The sequence below is a fragment of the Arachis ipaensis genome, chromosome B09, assembly GCF_000816755.2.
Source record: "Arachis ipaensis cultivar K30076 chromosome B09, Araip1.1, whole genome shotgun sequence".
Taxonomy (NCBI): domain Eukaryota; kingdom Viridiplantae; phylum Streptophyta; class Magnoliopsida; order Fabales; family Fabaceae; genus Arachis; species Arachis ipaensis.
This window is the reverse complement of record NC_029793.2, coordinates 48,914,127-48,927,693: the sequence shown is the minus strand read 5'-3', so window position 1 is coordinate 48,927,693 and position 13,567 is coordinate 48,914,127. Positions and strand designations below refer to the sequence as shown.

Here is a 13,567-nt window from a genome sequence, read left to right as displayed (position 1 = left end):
AAACCCTAACATTAAAAGTAATTATTTACAAGGCATAAAAGTTAGGGGATGCACAACACCTACGGATGAATAATATTATACAAATTTGCAATATTAAGGTAATTGCCTAGTTGGTTGTTAAGCGAGTGCGCCGAGCCGTGTAAACTGTAAAGTAAAGAAAACCAACAAAACTGGCTCCGTGTCGGTAAATTGCCGGTACAACCCATGCCTTTCACAACGTCCCTTTCCTCTTGCTTTGCTACGTGCGCCCCCCTTCTCACCATAAATATATAATCCATTTTTCCCGAATATAATTATTACTTTTAAAAATTATAAATCAGAAAAAGCGTTCTTATTTTACACTGGGACGACGGATCCTTCTTTCTTGCCCTTTATTATTATTATTATTATTATTATTATTATTATTATTCGTTAATTATTAATTCAACAAACACGGCACCATTAATTAATTTCTCTCAGTCTATGTAGCTCACTCCACCATTAAGAGGAAGAAGATCACACTTCTTAATTCTCTCGTTTGATAACCATGATTCTTCGTTAAACAAATACTCACTACTTGTTTTAATTTCCTAGAGCTACTTCAGTTTCATTCTTCTTTCCTCTGCGAATCGGGTGAGTGCTACGCTTCTTGCTTCTCTATATCAATGCTTAACTTAAAAACTTTTATACCGCTGAATTTTGAGAACTTTAAGTTCATCGAATAATCTAGATTGTTTTAATTTTTATTTTTATTACAGAGGACGAGTTCAGTTGAGTTGACTCGCTGAGCTGCGACTACTTGACTCGTTCCAACCTCGTCTTCTTTTCTTCTTCTTCTTCTTCTTCTTCTTCTTCTTCTTCTTCTTCTTCTTCTTCCTCGAAGTGAACGATTTCGGTGAAACGCTGTCGTTTTAGGTGTTGCTTGATCTCGATTTTATTTTATTTTATTTTTCTGTTTTGGGAGTACTACAGTCCTTCGGTGTAATCATGAGCAAGGTGCATCTTCTCGAAATCGAACCCAAGGAACTCAAGTTCATATGTGAGTGAAATTCTCTATGATACAAACTGTATTGGGATTTATGCTTGATGCGAACGATGCTTGTAGTTTCATTTAATTTATTTTCATGTCTAAAATAGTTTATAATCAAAATCTTACTACTTACCAGGACTTTTGTTGAAAAATAAAATAAGATAAAAAAAAAAAAATTGGGAAAAAAAAATTAAGGGGAAGATAATTTTTTTCCCTCTCGAAATTGGTCAAAGAATGCATGCTGTGTGTCTGTGATTAGAGTTTGACGTATCTGCCTGTCTTTCCATTCAAATATAGCTAATTAAGTTCATGATTTTGCTGTAATAATAGTTCATTTCGTTTTCATTTTTGTGCATGTGCTATCAATTGTCTGATACGGCAATTTGTTTTCCTATTTTTAATTTTATTCTAATTTTTGGAATTCATAGTTGAATTGAAGAAGCAAAGTTCATGCTCGGTTCAGTTGACTAATATCACCAACCACTGTGTTGCTTTCAAGGTCTGAGCAAGTTCCTTTGATCCACACTCCTTGGCACTATTGGCATTGAATGATGAAGAAATAATTTTTTGATTTGGTCTATTATTTTCAGGTGAAGACAACTTCCCCTAAGAAATATTCAGTGCGGCCTAATGTTGGCGTTCTTTCACCTAAAGCTACTTGTGAATTCATTGGTAATCTGTCTTTTGTTTTTGTTTGTTATTTTTCCTTTAAACCCTTTGACTTGTTTTGCCATGCTAAGTCAGTGTAAGTGGATTTTATGTGACTTGTAAGGGGGATTCAATAATAGTATTTATTGTTCTGGTTGGTATTGGAGGGGGCTGCTTGTAATTTTCTCACCTGAATTCATCTTCAAATTTAATGCTGTCTTGCAAGTATAGTCATTCTGGTGGAAAATTTTTGCATAGATGCTAAGTGGACCTGAATTGAGCACATTATGCTAGAATCAAATAGGGTTATGTTTTGTGTTTACAGTTTTCTTTGATTACATATAATAGCATTTCGACTATAAATTGTTGTGGTCCAAACATAATCTTGCTTGGTAGCCAGCAGTTTCTGAACAAAGAATTTAACCTCAACACTTTGTTTTTGAGAAATATCCATTTTCCAATAACTATCAGTGGGTAATGAATTTTGCAGATTTGATAATTTATTCTGTGTATCACTTCCCCCAAGTTGAATATTTACTGTTTATACTTTTGCATCAAACAGTTACAATGCAAGCTCAACGGTCAGCACCTTTAGATATGGAGTGCAGGGACAAGTTCTTAATCCAAAGCACAATGGTTTCTTCTGAAACAACTAGTGATGATGTTACTTCCAGCTTGGTACGGATAACGGATATTAGTTAGGCTTAGGCTTGATATCTACTCTGATAGATTTTATCATAATTTCTAAATTTTCATATTTCTGACTCCTGTTTCACAATAAAGTTTGTCAAAGATGGAAGCAGATACATTGAAGAAAATAAACTGAAAGTATCCCTGACCAGCAAACCCAATTCACCAGAATTCTTTCCTATTACTGGAGACTTCAAGAATGGGCTTGATCATGAAAAGTTTCAGAAACATACTACCGATGAAATCCAATCCCCAGAACCCATGGTTAGAGAATACTTAACTGATTAACTGATGTTTGGGTCTATGTTATTTCCTTTTACCCATCTCTTTCTCTCTCGTGAAGATTTCAAGTCCTTGAAGAAAGATAATTGATTTTTCTCATTAGTCATTACATATTGTATGGATTTGTTAGTTTTTATCTATGTATTGTTTCCTTCCAATCTGAAAAGTACATTATCAATTATATATCATGCAGTTGCATAACATACAGTTAAGGCTGTTTTAGACCTTTCTTCACCTTCCTTGTTTCCTCTAGTCCTTACTCTAATCAATTTATAACATGTTCACTCTATTATCATATTGTTACTCTTTGTGCATGTATATGGATTATCAATTTTAAAATTCCAATTCATACTTGTTAGTGTTTTTTGTTGAATATGTAGGCTCTTAAGAATCCAGATCATCACATTTTCAAAGAGTTACTAAAGCTTGAAGAGGATCAGGATTTTAAGCCAACACAGCATATAGAGGTGAAAACTATGAAGGATGTAGAGATGCCAGAAGAATCAGCAGTATTAAAAGTGTCAAAAGATGAGAAGCTGAACATTGTCAAGGATGTAGAGGGAATGAAGCCAGAGAAAGCAGAATTAAAGGTGTCAAAAGCTCTGGATTTAAACAAAATAAACAATATAGAGGAACCAAAGCTAGAAAAGGAAGCACGGTTATTGTCAAAGGATCAGGAGTTGAAATCTGTAATGGATGTAGAGGAACTGAAGCCAGAAAAAGAATCCGAGCTAAAACTGTCAAAAGATTTGGAGTTGGAAACAGTAAAGAATGTAAAGGAATTGAAGCCAGAAAAAGAATCAGAGTTAAAAGTTGTGAAGGGAATAGAGGAGCTGAAATTAGTGAAAGCTATTGAAGAGATGAAGCTAAAACTAGATGGACTTGAGTCAAAACTAAATGAGGTGAGGCATTCTACCATTATATAATGAAATTTTTCTATCTACTTTCCGACATGACAATCCAGTAGTAGGCTTGCATGTTGAAGCAAATATGAATTTCGCTGGCAACCAGATAAAGAAACTAGTTATTAATTCCTCCTCTTACCACTCTTTTTGGGCTTCTCTTTCCATTTGGGAGGTTCCAAATGTTTATTTAGTGCCTTTCCAGTTTAGTGTGGTAGGTTACACACTTGTTTTTATTTATTTTGGGGGGGACATTTGGGGTGGGGAATCAATTTAAAGGGGCTTGTAAAGTTTTGAACTCGGTTTGAGGTGTTGCCTATGAAGCATGGACACTTCGCTGAGTTGTCGTGTCTGCGTGTTGGACACTTTTCGGACATGACACTCTCCGACACTCGTCTGATACGCGTGTCTGCTATGTCCAACTGTGTCTTAATAAAAAAATAAAAAATTCTTCTCCGGACACGCCTGGACACACCTAAATACCATCACGTGTCAGCGTGTCCAGTCTTATTCTTAACATATATTCTTAAATAAATTTAGATATAATATATATTATTATTTATTAAAATAAAAAAATATTTTAAATACTTGATATAATTAAAATAAGACATTAAAAATAATTAAAAATTTAATTTATATTTTAATATCAATAAAATATTAAAATATCATTACGATTTATCTAAAAAATACTTTATATTTTATATGTATGCGTGTTTCCGTGTCATCTAAAATTTTAAAATTCGCGTATCGACGTGTCCTATGTCGTGTCGTGTCCCATATCTGTGTCAATATCCGTATATCATAGGGTGTTACACTCTCGGGACTGTATTCGTCACAAGCTACTTAATTATTCACAAAACAAGCTTCAACTCTATCAAATGTGAAAATTAATTCTCCAACATTGCTTCATTTATGATATTCATATTTGGTGCCTAATGCTACATTATGGCTCCCTAGTTGATTATCATAAATTTTAAATAAGTTAAATATGCATTGTATATATAAGTTTTGTTTTTGTTTTCGAAGATAGTAATATATTCATTTCTTAAACTGAGAATTGAATATAGTCGGGTATAAACTATAAACATGGACAACTTGCAAAAAAGAAAATGAAGGGAAAGCCACAAATAGCTTTATCAACAAGTAACATAACTGTTTGAATAATAATAATAATTAAAAAAAAAAAACAAGTAGCATAACTGAAGGTAAAAAGAGAGTTAGGTAACATTTCTCCTTTGAAACGCTTCATTCATTTCTGCGGCTGAGGAGAAGATTAGTTTTTCTTCTTTCAAGAAAATAAATCGGGAACATCAATTTTCGTTAACATATGCAATTTGGTTCTTAAAGTTACACTGGCACTTTAATCTGGTCTTCAAAGTCTTAATTCAATCAATTTTATTCCCCAACTTAGCATCAGTGATTTAAGTTAGTCCTTGACTCTATTTTTGTCACAGTACCACATTAATAGCGTGCTATATAAACTGATGATTGTCATGCAAGATTAGGAATAAATTGAGGTTAAAAAATTTTAATTATTACATCAGATAGTCATCACAGAGTCCAATATGATAATTGTGAGTCTATCTCATCAGTATGTCATTAACGGTTCTGTAATAAAAAATACCATGTGGACTATACCAAGTAAAACCTCGGTCTAACCGTTATAAACTCGAACCTCGGGTATACCCTACTTGTACGAAACAATCTTGGTACGATTTTAAATACTAAAAAGATCTCCAACTACGTAACAAACAAAGCTAACAATCATGAAGCCGTTACCAAGCACCACCATGTTAATCATCTATAAAATAACATACGACCTCTGATCCAAGGACAAGCAACGAAAACAGAAGAAAAAAGCTACCGCAAGGTTCCCACTTTACTCCCTTAGAAATTCTATTGACTTGATCGTTGGAGTGCTTTGTGCAGGTCCTCCCTCCGACGTGTTGGCTGGTGGAAGGATTGACAAGTTCCAAGGATCCGAGCTATATTTTGCCCCGAGCTAAAACTACAAGTCGGCGGTACTACAGCCGGAGCAGAACATTTGGCGTCCACCGTGGGACCCGAAACTTAATTTGACCTCCACGCGCACTTTATTATTTCCAACTTTTTTGTAGGATCATGGCTGATGACGGCATACCTCAGACCCCCCTCCAACTAATGACGAGTTGGTAGCCATGAATGGTACCCTTCTGGCCGAGGTTAAGAGAATGGCCGACCTTTTCGAAGCATCTCAGAACAGGAAATCGAATACGGAGGATCCCAAGAGTACGACTTCAAATGGTATACATCCACAAGACTCTGGTTCCCAGGAGGTTACCCCACCAAAAGAAAGACTGACGATTGACAACCCTTTCTCGGAAGAGATTGTCAAATATCAGACGCCGAAGAATTTTGTCTTGCCAATGGCACTCAAGCCATATGAAGGGTTCGGAGATCCCCGTATACACCTCAAGAAGTTCCAATCCATGATGTTCTTTAACGGTGCCTCTGACCCCATACTTTGTCGATCATTTCCTACTTTTTTAGATGGTGCTGCTTTACTTTGGTTTTCTAAGATACCTGCAGGTTTAAGATCTTGTTTCGAGGAGTTGGCGAGGTCCTTTATCGACTATTTTACAGCTTCGAGAATATATGTGTATGGGTATTATCTCAGCACTATTGATGAGCGGATATTTTATATGCTTTTTGGCATAGTTGTCATATATTTTTACTTAGTTTTCATTAAGTTTTTAGAGGTTTTAGTATTAAATTCACATTTTTGAATTTCTCTTTAAGTTTGTGTGTTTTTGCACCATTTCAGGTGTTTTCTGGCTGAATTTGAGGAGCTGGAGCAGAAGTCTGATCCAGAGACAGAGCAAGCACTGCAGATGCTGTCCAGATTTGACCTCATTGCACTCGGAAGAGATTTTCTAGAGCTACAGAAGTCCAAATGGAGCATTCTCAACGGCTATGGAAAGCTAACTTTCAGATATTTCCAGAAATGTGTAATAGTTTATACGTTGTTGTAGAATAGAAGGCCCAAAACTGGTGTCCAACGCCAGCTTCTTGCCCTTTTCTGGCGTCCAGCGCCCAAGGAAGCAGAGCCCAATGTCCAAATGCCCAGAGATGACTCCCTAGCTGGCATTCCACATCCAAAAGACCTCATAGCACGTGGATCTCATCAAGCTCAGCCCGAACACTCACCAAGTGGGCCCCAGAAGTGGATTTTAGCACTAAAAATACTGTTGTACCCTTACTAGTCATTAGTTAGTATTTAAGGTAGCGTTTGTTTGCAAGACTGAGACAGAGAGACAGAGACAGAGAGACAGAGACCAAGAGACAGAGACAGAAATAAGTATAGTATTGTGTTTGGTGTGATGGTGTACAAGACTGAGTTATGTCCCAGTATCGTGTTTGGTTTGAAGTAAAAATTGAAGACTAAATTTGGAAACTTACTAAAATGCCCTTTAATATCAGCAAAGAACCCTAACCCTCCACCTCCCCCCAAAAACGATTTCGTTTTCGATAGTGGCACCCTCACCCCCTTTCTCCTGGTAGCCACCGTTCCTGCTCTCCTCTGCGGGCAACTGAGGCTGGATCCGGAGCCCCCGCCGCTTGGACCCCAGGTTTTCACCGGTGTTGCGTCCGATTGATGACGGCCCGTGGGGAGTGTTGCGGGGTTCGGCTGGGTGGACCCGGAAGCGCCAACTGTTTTGAGCCGCCGCTGCCGAATAGAAAGTTGAGGGTGTGCGTCGCGACGGAGCCGTAGCTATGCCCAAGGTCGTCGCCGTTTGTGAGGTACCTTTTGCTTGCATTCCTGTCTTTTATGTTTTGCTCGTTTCTCAGAAACGTTAACTACTTGATATTTAATTTCGGCTTCTCTGTTCAGACCTGTCAACAATTTGCCAAAAATAGGATAGAATTTAGAAATTGAATTATTGAGTGAACGCATTTCTCAGGAGTTGCTGTGAAAACTTGCTCAGATATGTCTTCCAATGGTATTTCGTGTATGTATGTTGGACTGTGAAATTGGATTTCTGCTGGCGAATATTATCTCTGCTGAGAGGAGAAGTGAGGTTAATTGAACAGGTACATGTTCCAGCAAGTATGAAAAAATTAACCTTTTATCAGTTAAATAACCTGTTAAATTTGAGTTATTGATTTATTTGTCCACTTAACCATCTTCCTGGTTTAATCACTCATCATATAGTGTTGATGTGTAGTCAAATTTTTTTATTTGAACTTTGCCAAATGAGAGGTGACACAGTTAACAATTGAAATGCAAGTTATTGTAGAATTTTGCTTGTAATTCTTTGTGACATGTTTGCAACGAAAGTAGCTGTTAGCCCGTTTTGCTGTAGTTGAAAGATCCTCGTAAGATGTATCCTGTACTTGGTTCTGTTGGTTCATGTAATTGTCTTGCAATTTAATGCAATTCAGAGTAGGGACTGTTCTGTGACCATACTTTACTGCTAAGTGTAGTAGCAAGTAATTTACCTAAATAATGCACTAGGCACACTGCATGCCTTGAATTTTTGTATGTATTAAGTTTTTTAGAATTACAAAATTTGTGGTTTCAATGAGTTTGTCCCTTTTGCTTCGTAGCAATTGTTCGTAGTGCAGTTGTTAGCAAGAGCCTTTTTGTGTGTGCCTGTGTATTAATTTGTTGTTGTATATGGTTGGGAGTGTTTATGCAAACTATCTTGTAGAAACTGTATAGACATTGTAATTGCGCAAAGTGGAAATATTTTGGTGACTAATAATAGACCCTCCTACAAAGGATTTGTTCCTGTCTTGTTACATGATGGTGATTGTAAGTGGTTGACCGTATTGAATGTTGTTATAATGTAACCTGCTGTTTCTGAATGGTGATTCAGTTAAAAATTTCTGAATCAGTGGAACCTGGCATACAAGTATACAGCAGTGTTGATGATATAGTATGTGTGGATGCTGAAACTGTGCTAAGAAACGTTGTTGCTGTTTTTTAAAAAAATCATAAGAACTGGTACAGAGACATGATATTGCAACCAAAAAATTTGTGTTACAATTCTGCATGTGTTTCATTTGAATCATCGTTGGTTGTTTCATATGTGAGTCGTCTGCTTCTGTTATATGTTGTGTGAAGTACATTAAAATTGTTTCAGTTACTGTTAAATGTGTAGGGTGGTTAGTAATGGCTTCCTCAAGTCGTAGATCAACAAGTGGTACGTACGGCAGCGGGAACATAACGGGAGACCGGTTTTGTGATTGTGGGTTACGAGCACCATTACAAGTTTCAAATAGCGTGGCCAACCCGGGAAGAAAGTACTACGCGTGTCCAACAAGGCAATGTGGATAGTTTAGATGGGCAGGCCCAAATGTCAAGCCTTCTGACTCCGGAGATGATCGATCTTCTCAGCCTAACTTTGATTTTAAGCCGAGCGAACGAGTGGAAAGAATTAATGCTGAAGTTGTGTATCTAAAGTTTCTAATGTGCGTTCAACTTCTTGTTTCCCTTTTTTATGTTGTGTTGATCATTGTAGTATTGTGTAAGTTGTAGTATGGCCTTCGAAGTCAAATAGGGAATTCAGAAATTGTAATAAATATAGCACATACTTGGTATAAAAGATGGAAGGAATTCATATTTTGAACCAACATTGTGTCAAGCCCATTTTTGCCTGTGAGAGAAATTTCACCTCTCTTTGTATAAGTGGATATGTATTTTGACAATCATAATGTAGTTCTGAGGAAGGCATTTGGCTGCCAAATGTATAAACATTTTGCTTATGCGTGAGATGGATAACACTATTTCTATTGAAAAGAAATAAAACAGATTTTCTAGACTCACTAGGATGTAATCGTTGTAAGTTAAATCGTAGTACAAATTAATGTGCATGGAAAATGGAGGAACTTGTTAAGCTTGATAATCACCCACCATGGTATTCATCCAAAAAAGAGCAAAACAAAGGAAATTACATAGTTAAGGAACGATAACATAGCAACACACAAAAGGGTACCAAACTGTGACCGTGTTACACATGACAATGTTCTTAAATCCTAAGACCTAAGACTCAAAAAGTTAACACCCTTAACCATGGTTAATACCAGAATACACTGTTAATAAACTTAACTAGTCTTGTACTTCATATAATGGAACGCACAAGCGCAATCATTTGTGAATCTGACAAGCCCCAGAAATGTGCATACACATTAGGACTCTCGGCAAACTTTAGAATCGCCCTGACGACCTCGTCATCACCGAATCCAAGCTGTGTGAGCTTCTCGCCAACCTTCCACTTCTCGTTCACACCAACAATGGCATCAGCTATCAGCTGGGCATTCTTGCGCTGGTCAGCCGATGATTGCTGAATCTGGTCGGCCATCCTCTCCAGTACATCAACTTGTTTTCTCTTCCTCCCGCATAGCCTTGTGCTTCCGGCGGTCGCCCCAGCCTCAGAATGTGATGCTTGTCCTTGTGTTGCTGCAAATCCCTCTTGGTCTGGAGGTGGAGACATCTCAGACTGATCAAAGCCAGCAGCGGTGTCGTCGGTCTCCTCGTTAACCTGCTCCTCCGCATCGAAGCCACTTACGGCCCCGGCTCCCGTGGCTCTATCCCTGCCAAAGATACCTTCCAGCCGGTGAAACAAAGAAAATGGCTTGCCAGGAGTGTAGAACTTGGTAGGATGTGCCTGCGAAACATGTACACCGGAATTAGTAATGTTTAGGAAATAACATAATTACAAATGGTTACAAATGCTTATGAACCGGATGCAAAATCAAAGTGCTAAAAATGGTTATGCACAAAAGTGGCACAATGCATAAATAGCGTCCAAAAGAAAACATGAAAGGAAGAGGTTAAGGTATGGGGACGTGATAATTACTCACTATTCAGGAAGTCTTTTGAAAACCTTGTTAACAAGTAAAACTGAAACATTTTCCTTTTACAAGTGGCTAATTACTCACCTTGCAACAAATCTTTTGATAACCTTTTTAAGAACTAAAACTCAAACATTTTTCTGTTACAAGTGGCTGATATGTCACAGTGCAACAATATCTGAATAGTTAATCCTATTAGCTTGGTTCGTTAATTTCATTGCCATATCTCGGGATCAAAGAAAACAAACTAATTAGGGTGAACCAACAACATAATATACTTTTATAAAGTGTCATATATGTGTAATATTCATTACTATTTGGTAGAAGGTGATTAGGTTTGAATTGAATGGATTATATTTTGATGGAAGAAGTACGAAATGAAAATCTTAAAACGGATATTAGCATTTTTTTGATTAAATTATAACCAAGCATGAATGATTAAATTATAACCCCCTGGTCAAACAGTTATACTAAATTAACACAAAAATGGCAACCACCCAACGGAATTCCTAAAACACACGCACCTTCAACCAGGCATCAAGGACGTCTTTACTGTCAACCTCTACACATTCTTTCTCGTTGTTCCATCCGAATCCGCTACAAGCAAGCATATCAGCGGCGTACTAGTACTTCTCCTTGAGCCGCTTGTGCTTATTCTTGCAATGCTTCGCGGTCAGTGTACAACCAGGGAAAGCCTCCAACATCTTCAAAGCCAGCTTCTCGAATGTTCCCGGTTTAAACTGCCCACAGTCAGCCCTCTGACTGTCAACGACAAACTCCTCCATGAAGCCAACAAAGGCCAGTGTCTCTTCATCACTCCACATTCGCTTGTTCTCCATTTCTTGCTTCCAAGATTAAGCTAATTAAAACCCTAATTAATAAGTTAAGTTAGAATAACATGTATTTTGCAAAGGTAATAAAATATGCCATCAAACCACACAAACGGATTACCAAAGAGTTAGACATATCCAAAAATTAGTAAAACTGGTCTATGCCATAAGAAATGAAATCAGGAAAAAATACACAAGTAGTTTAATTATTACAACACTGGTCGTTGCCACGACAAACAGAAATAAAACAGCAAACAACAGCACAAACACACAGTAGTCGAAAATTAAAGAATGTGCTTTTACAATGTCTCAACACTCTACTATTCATACAAATTCACTTGCCGTCCTTACAACATCCCTAAAACACACAACGCTACTCCGTACGACTTGCACGCCACTCTTCATACATCTCATGTGCTATGTTGTCACGCCAGTGACTCCACTCGTTCGTGTTTTCGACCACATCGATCATTCCATGCTGTTCCTCATCTCCATCGGGCGTAAATTCATCCAAAATGCTACCTTCCTCCTCCGGGTCCATTTCCATACTCTTTCGAATGAAATTTTGCAGCAAACAACAGGCAATAATTATTTGAAATTGCGTCTTTACGGGATAAAAGCTAGGGCTCCTTAAGATGGACTAGCGCTTCTTCAGCAAACCAAAGCATCGCTCAATGATATTCCTTGCAGACGAGTGTACCCGGTTAAAATATTCTTGGTAGTTGCGCGGTGCACGTGCTCCCTGGGCCCACTCTCTTACATGATATCGAGTCCCTCTATACGGTGCAAGAAACCCCGGACCATTTGTGTAGCCAGCATCAACTAAATAGTAATTACCTATGCACAAATAACGCAAACAACGTAAGATGATAGCTATCATGAACTCAATCTAGTTGTATATACTTAACTCTAGACATGGCAGAATTACCGTGGGGTATCTTAAGACTATTACGACGAGTTATTGCATCGCGAAGTACTCGTGAATCAGATGCCGAACCCTCCCATCCACTGAGTACGTACACAAAACCCATCTCCCGGTTACACACTCCTAACATGTTGGTGCATATTTTACCCTTTCTTGTGCGGTACCTTGCCTTCTCAGACTCCGGGACTGTCACCTCTATGTAAGTGCCATCTAATGCTCCCAAGCAACCCTACCATCCATAGAAGGCTATCATATTCAGATAGAGAATCCATCAGATAAACATCAATCACACAGAACATCGAATAAGGTCTACCTTAAACCTTCGCCATGTCGGGTCAACACAGTCCTCAGCAACTGGTGTAGCCTTCGCGAACAACATCCCTTGAATCCGTATTATAACCTTCAAAACTTTATTAAAATACTTGCTAACTGTCTCGCCGGACCTACAAAATCTAACCTGTAGACTACGGTTTTTCTTGTGATGCGCTAAGATAATTAAAAAGGTCGCAACCTGCTCCGGCAGGCTTACATGACCATCCTCTGTAAGTCCTCCCTGAACTTGCAGCAACTCACACAAGTTAGCAAAGGCATTTGTGTTCATTCTCAACTCCCAGATACAATTCCTATCACCCTCACCAACAATACGCTCTAAGGCCTCACGTCTAATTCTACTATTCATTCTTCCCCCTAACGATAGTCGGCCACTAGTTCTACCCCTAAAGTAAACAAACAGCGTAAGCACAAAGAACAACATTCTTTCTTCATGGTTGGATCTCGTCTCTTCATAAAAAGACACGCATCGCTTAATAATTTCCGACCGATCCATTTCTTCCTAACAAAATCGTTTCATAAAAAAAAGGCATAAACTTTCCAAACAACTCTTAATAAATCCCAAACAGGGAATGGCTGCTCAATAATAAAATATTTCTATGCGCAAATTTTAAGGTCTCAGGGAAAATAAAATAGAAAGTAAAACATTATTTACACTCTTAAACTAACTATAAACTACCAACAATACAATTAATCACGTAATTTGCATGCACATTCAACTGTGAGTAATATTACCATATAATCATGCCCAAAATTATCTATTACACATGAACGGTAGCTAACCTACTTACTAAAAATCCTTTCAGGTCAAAATATTAGAGAAATTGGCATACATTTCGATTATTTACTATCATTTAAAAATAGAAACTAAACTCATGATGCAGAACCTGACCTAGGGTAGATAGTCTCTTAAACCAGTCAATCAGCTTAAAACAACGAAATAGAGAGGGAAAAGTACAAGAGGATATACAAAATTATCAATTGCAAGAATAAAAGTAGTGTTCCTCTATACATAACTAATTACACAACTTCAGAATTTTCCTTACCATTTATTTATTAATCACGTGCTTTCTTCCTAACAAATGGTTACCATACATTTTTATTAACTTCAAGA

The 13,567-nt window shown here is 37.6% G+C and overlaps 2 protein-coding genes across 2 annotated transcripts; one reads left to right on the top strand and one right to left on the bottom strand.

The window, feature by feature from the left end:
* On the top strand, positions 321-3,555 carry LOC107618729 (vesicle-associated protein 2-2). The gene is made up of 7 exons (XM_016320867.2): positions 321-612; positions 738-1,018; positions 1,438-1,508; positions 1,600-1,681; positions 2,220-2,335; positions 2,441-2,611; positions 3,010-3,555. Exons 2-7 carry the CDS (start codon positions 967-969, stop codon positions 3,553-3,555), a joined length of 1,038 nt encoding a protein of 345 aa, XP_016176353.1. The 5' UTR covers positions 321-612; positions 738-966.
* LOC110266843 lies at positions 11,839-12,802 on the bottom strand. The gene is made up of 3 exons (XM_021111878.1): positions 12,437-12,802; positions 12,127-12,352; positions 11,839-12,035 (listed from the first exon to the last, which is right to left on the bottom strand). Exons 1-3 carry the CDS (start codon positions 12,800-12,802, stop codon positions 11,839-11,841), a joined length of 789 nt encoding a protein of 262 aa, XP_020967537.1.

Excerpts from the sequence above, each read along its gene's own strand:
- LOC110266843 (XM_021111878.1), bottom strand. The coding sequence starts at position 12,802 with ATGAATAGTAGAATTAGACGTGAGGCCTTAGAGCGTATTGTTGGTGAG. Across the intron at positions 12,353-12,436 it reads CGACATGGCGAAGGTTTAAG|GGTTGCTTGGGAGCATTAGA; the intron begins GTAGACCTTATT and ends TATGGATGGTAG. Across the intron at positions 12,036-12,126 it reads TAGTCTTAAGATACCCCACG|GTAATTACTATTTAGTTGAT; the intron begins GTAATTCTGCCA and ends ATTTGTGCATAG.
- LOC107618729 (XM_016320867.2), top strand. The coding sequence starts at position 967 with ATGAGCAAGGTGCATCTTCTCGAAATCGAACCCAAGGAACTCAAGTTC. Across the intron at positions 1,509-1,599 it reads ACCACTGTGTTGCTTTCAAG|GTGAAGACAACTTCCCCTAA; the intron begins GTCTGAGCAAGT and ends TATTATTTTCAG. Across the intron at positions 2,612-3,009 it reads TCCAATCCCCAGAACCCATG|GCTCTTAAGAATCCAGATCA; the intron begins GTTAGAGAATAC and ends TTGAATATGTAG.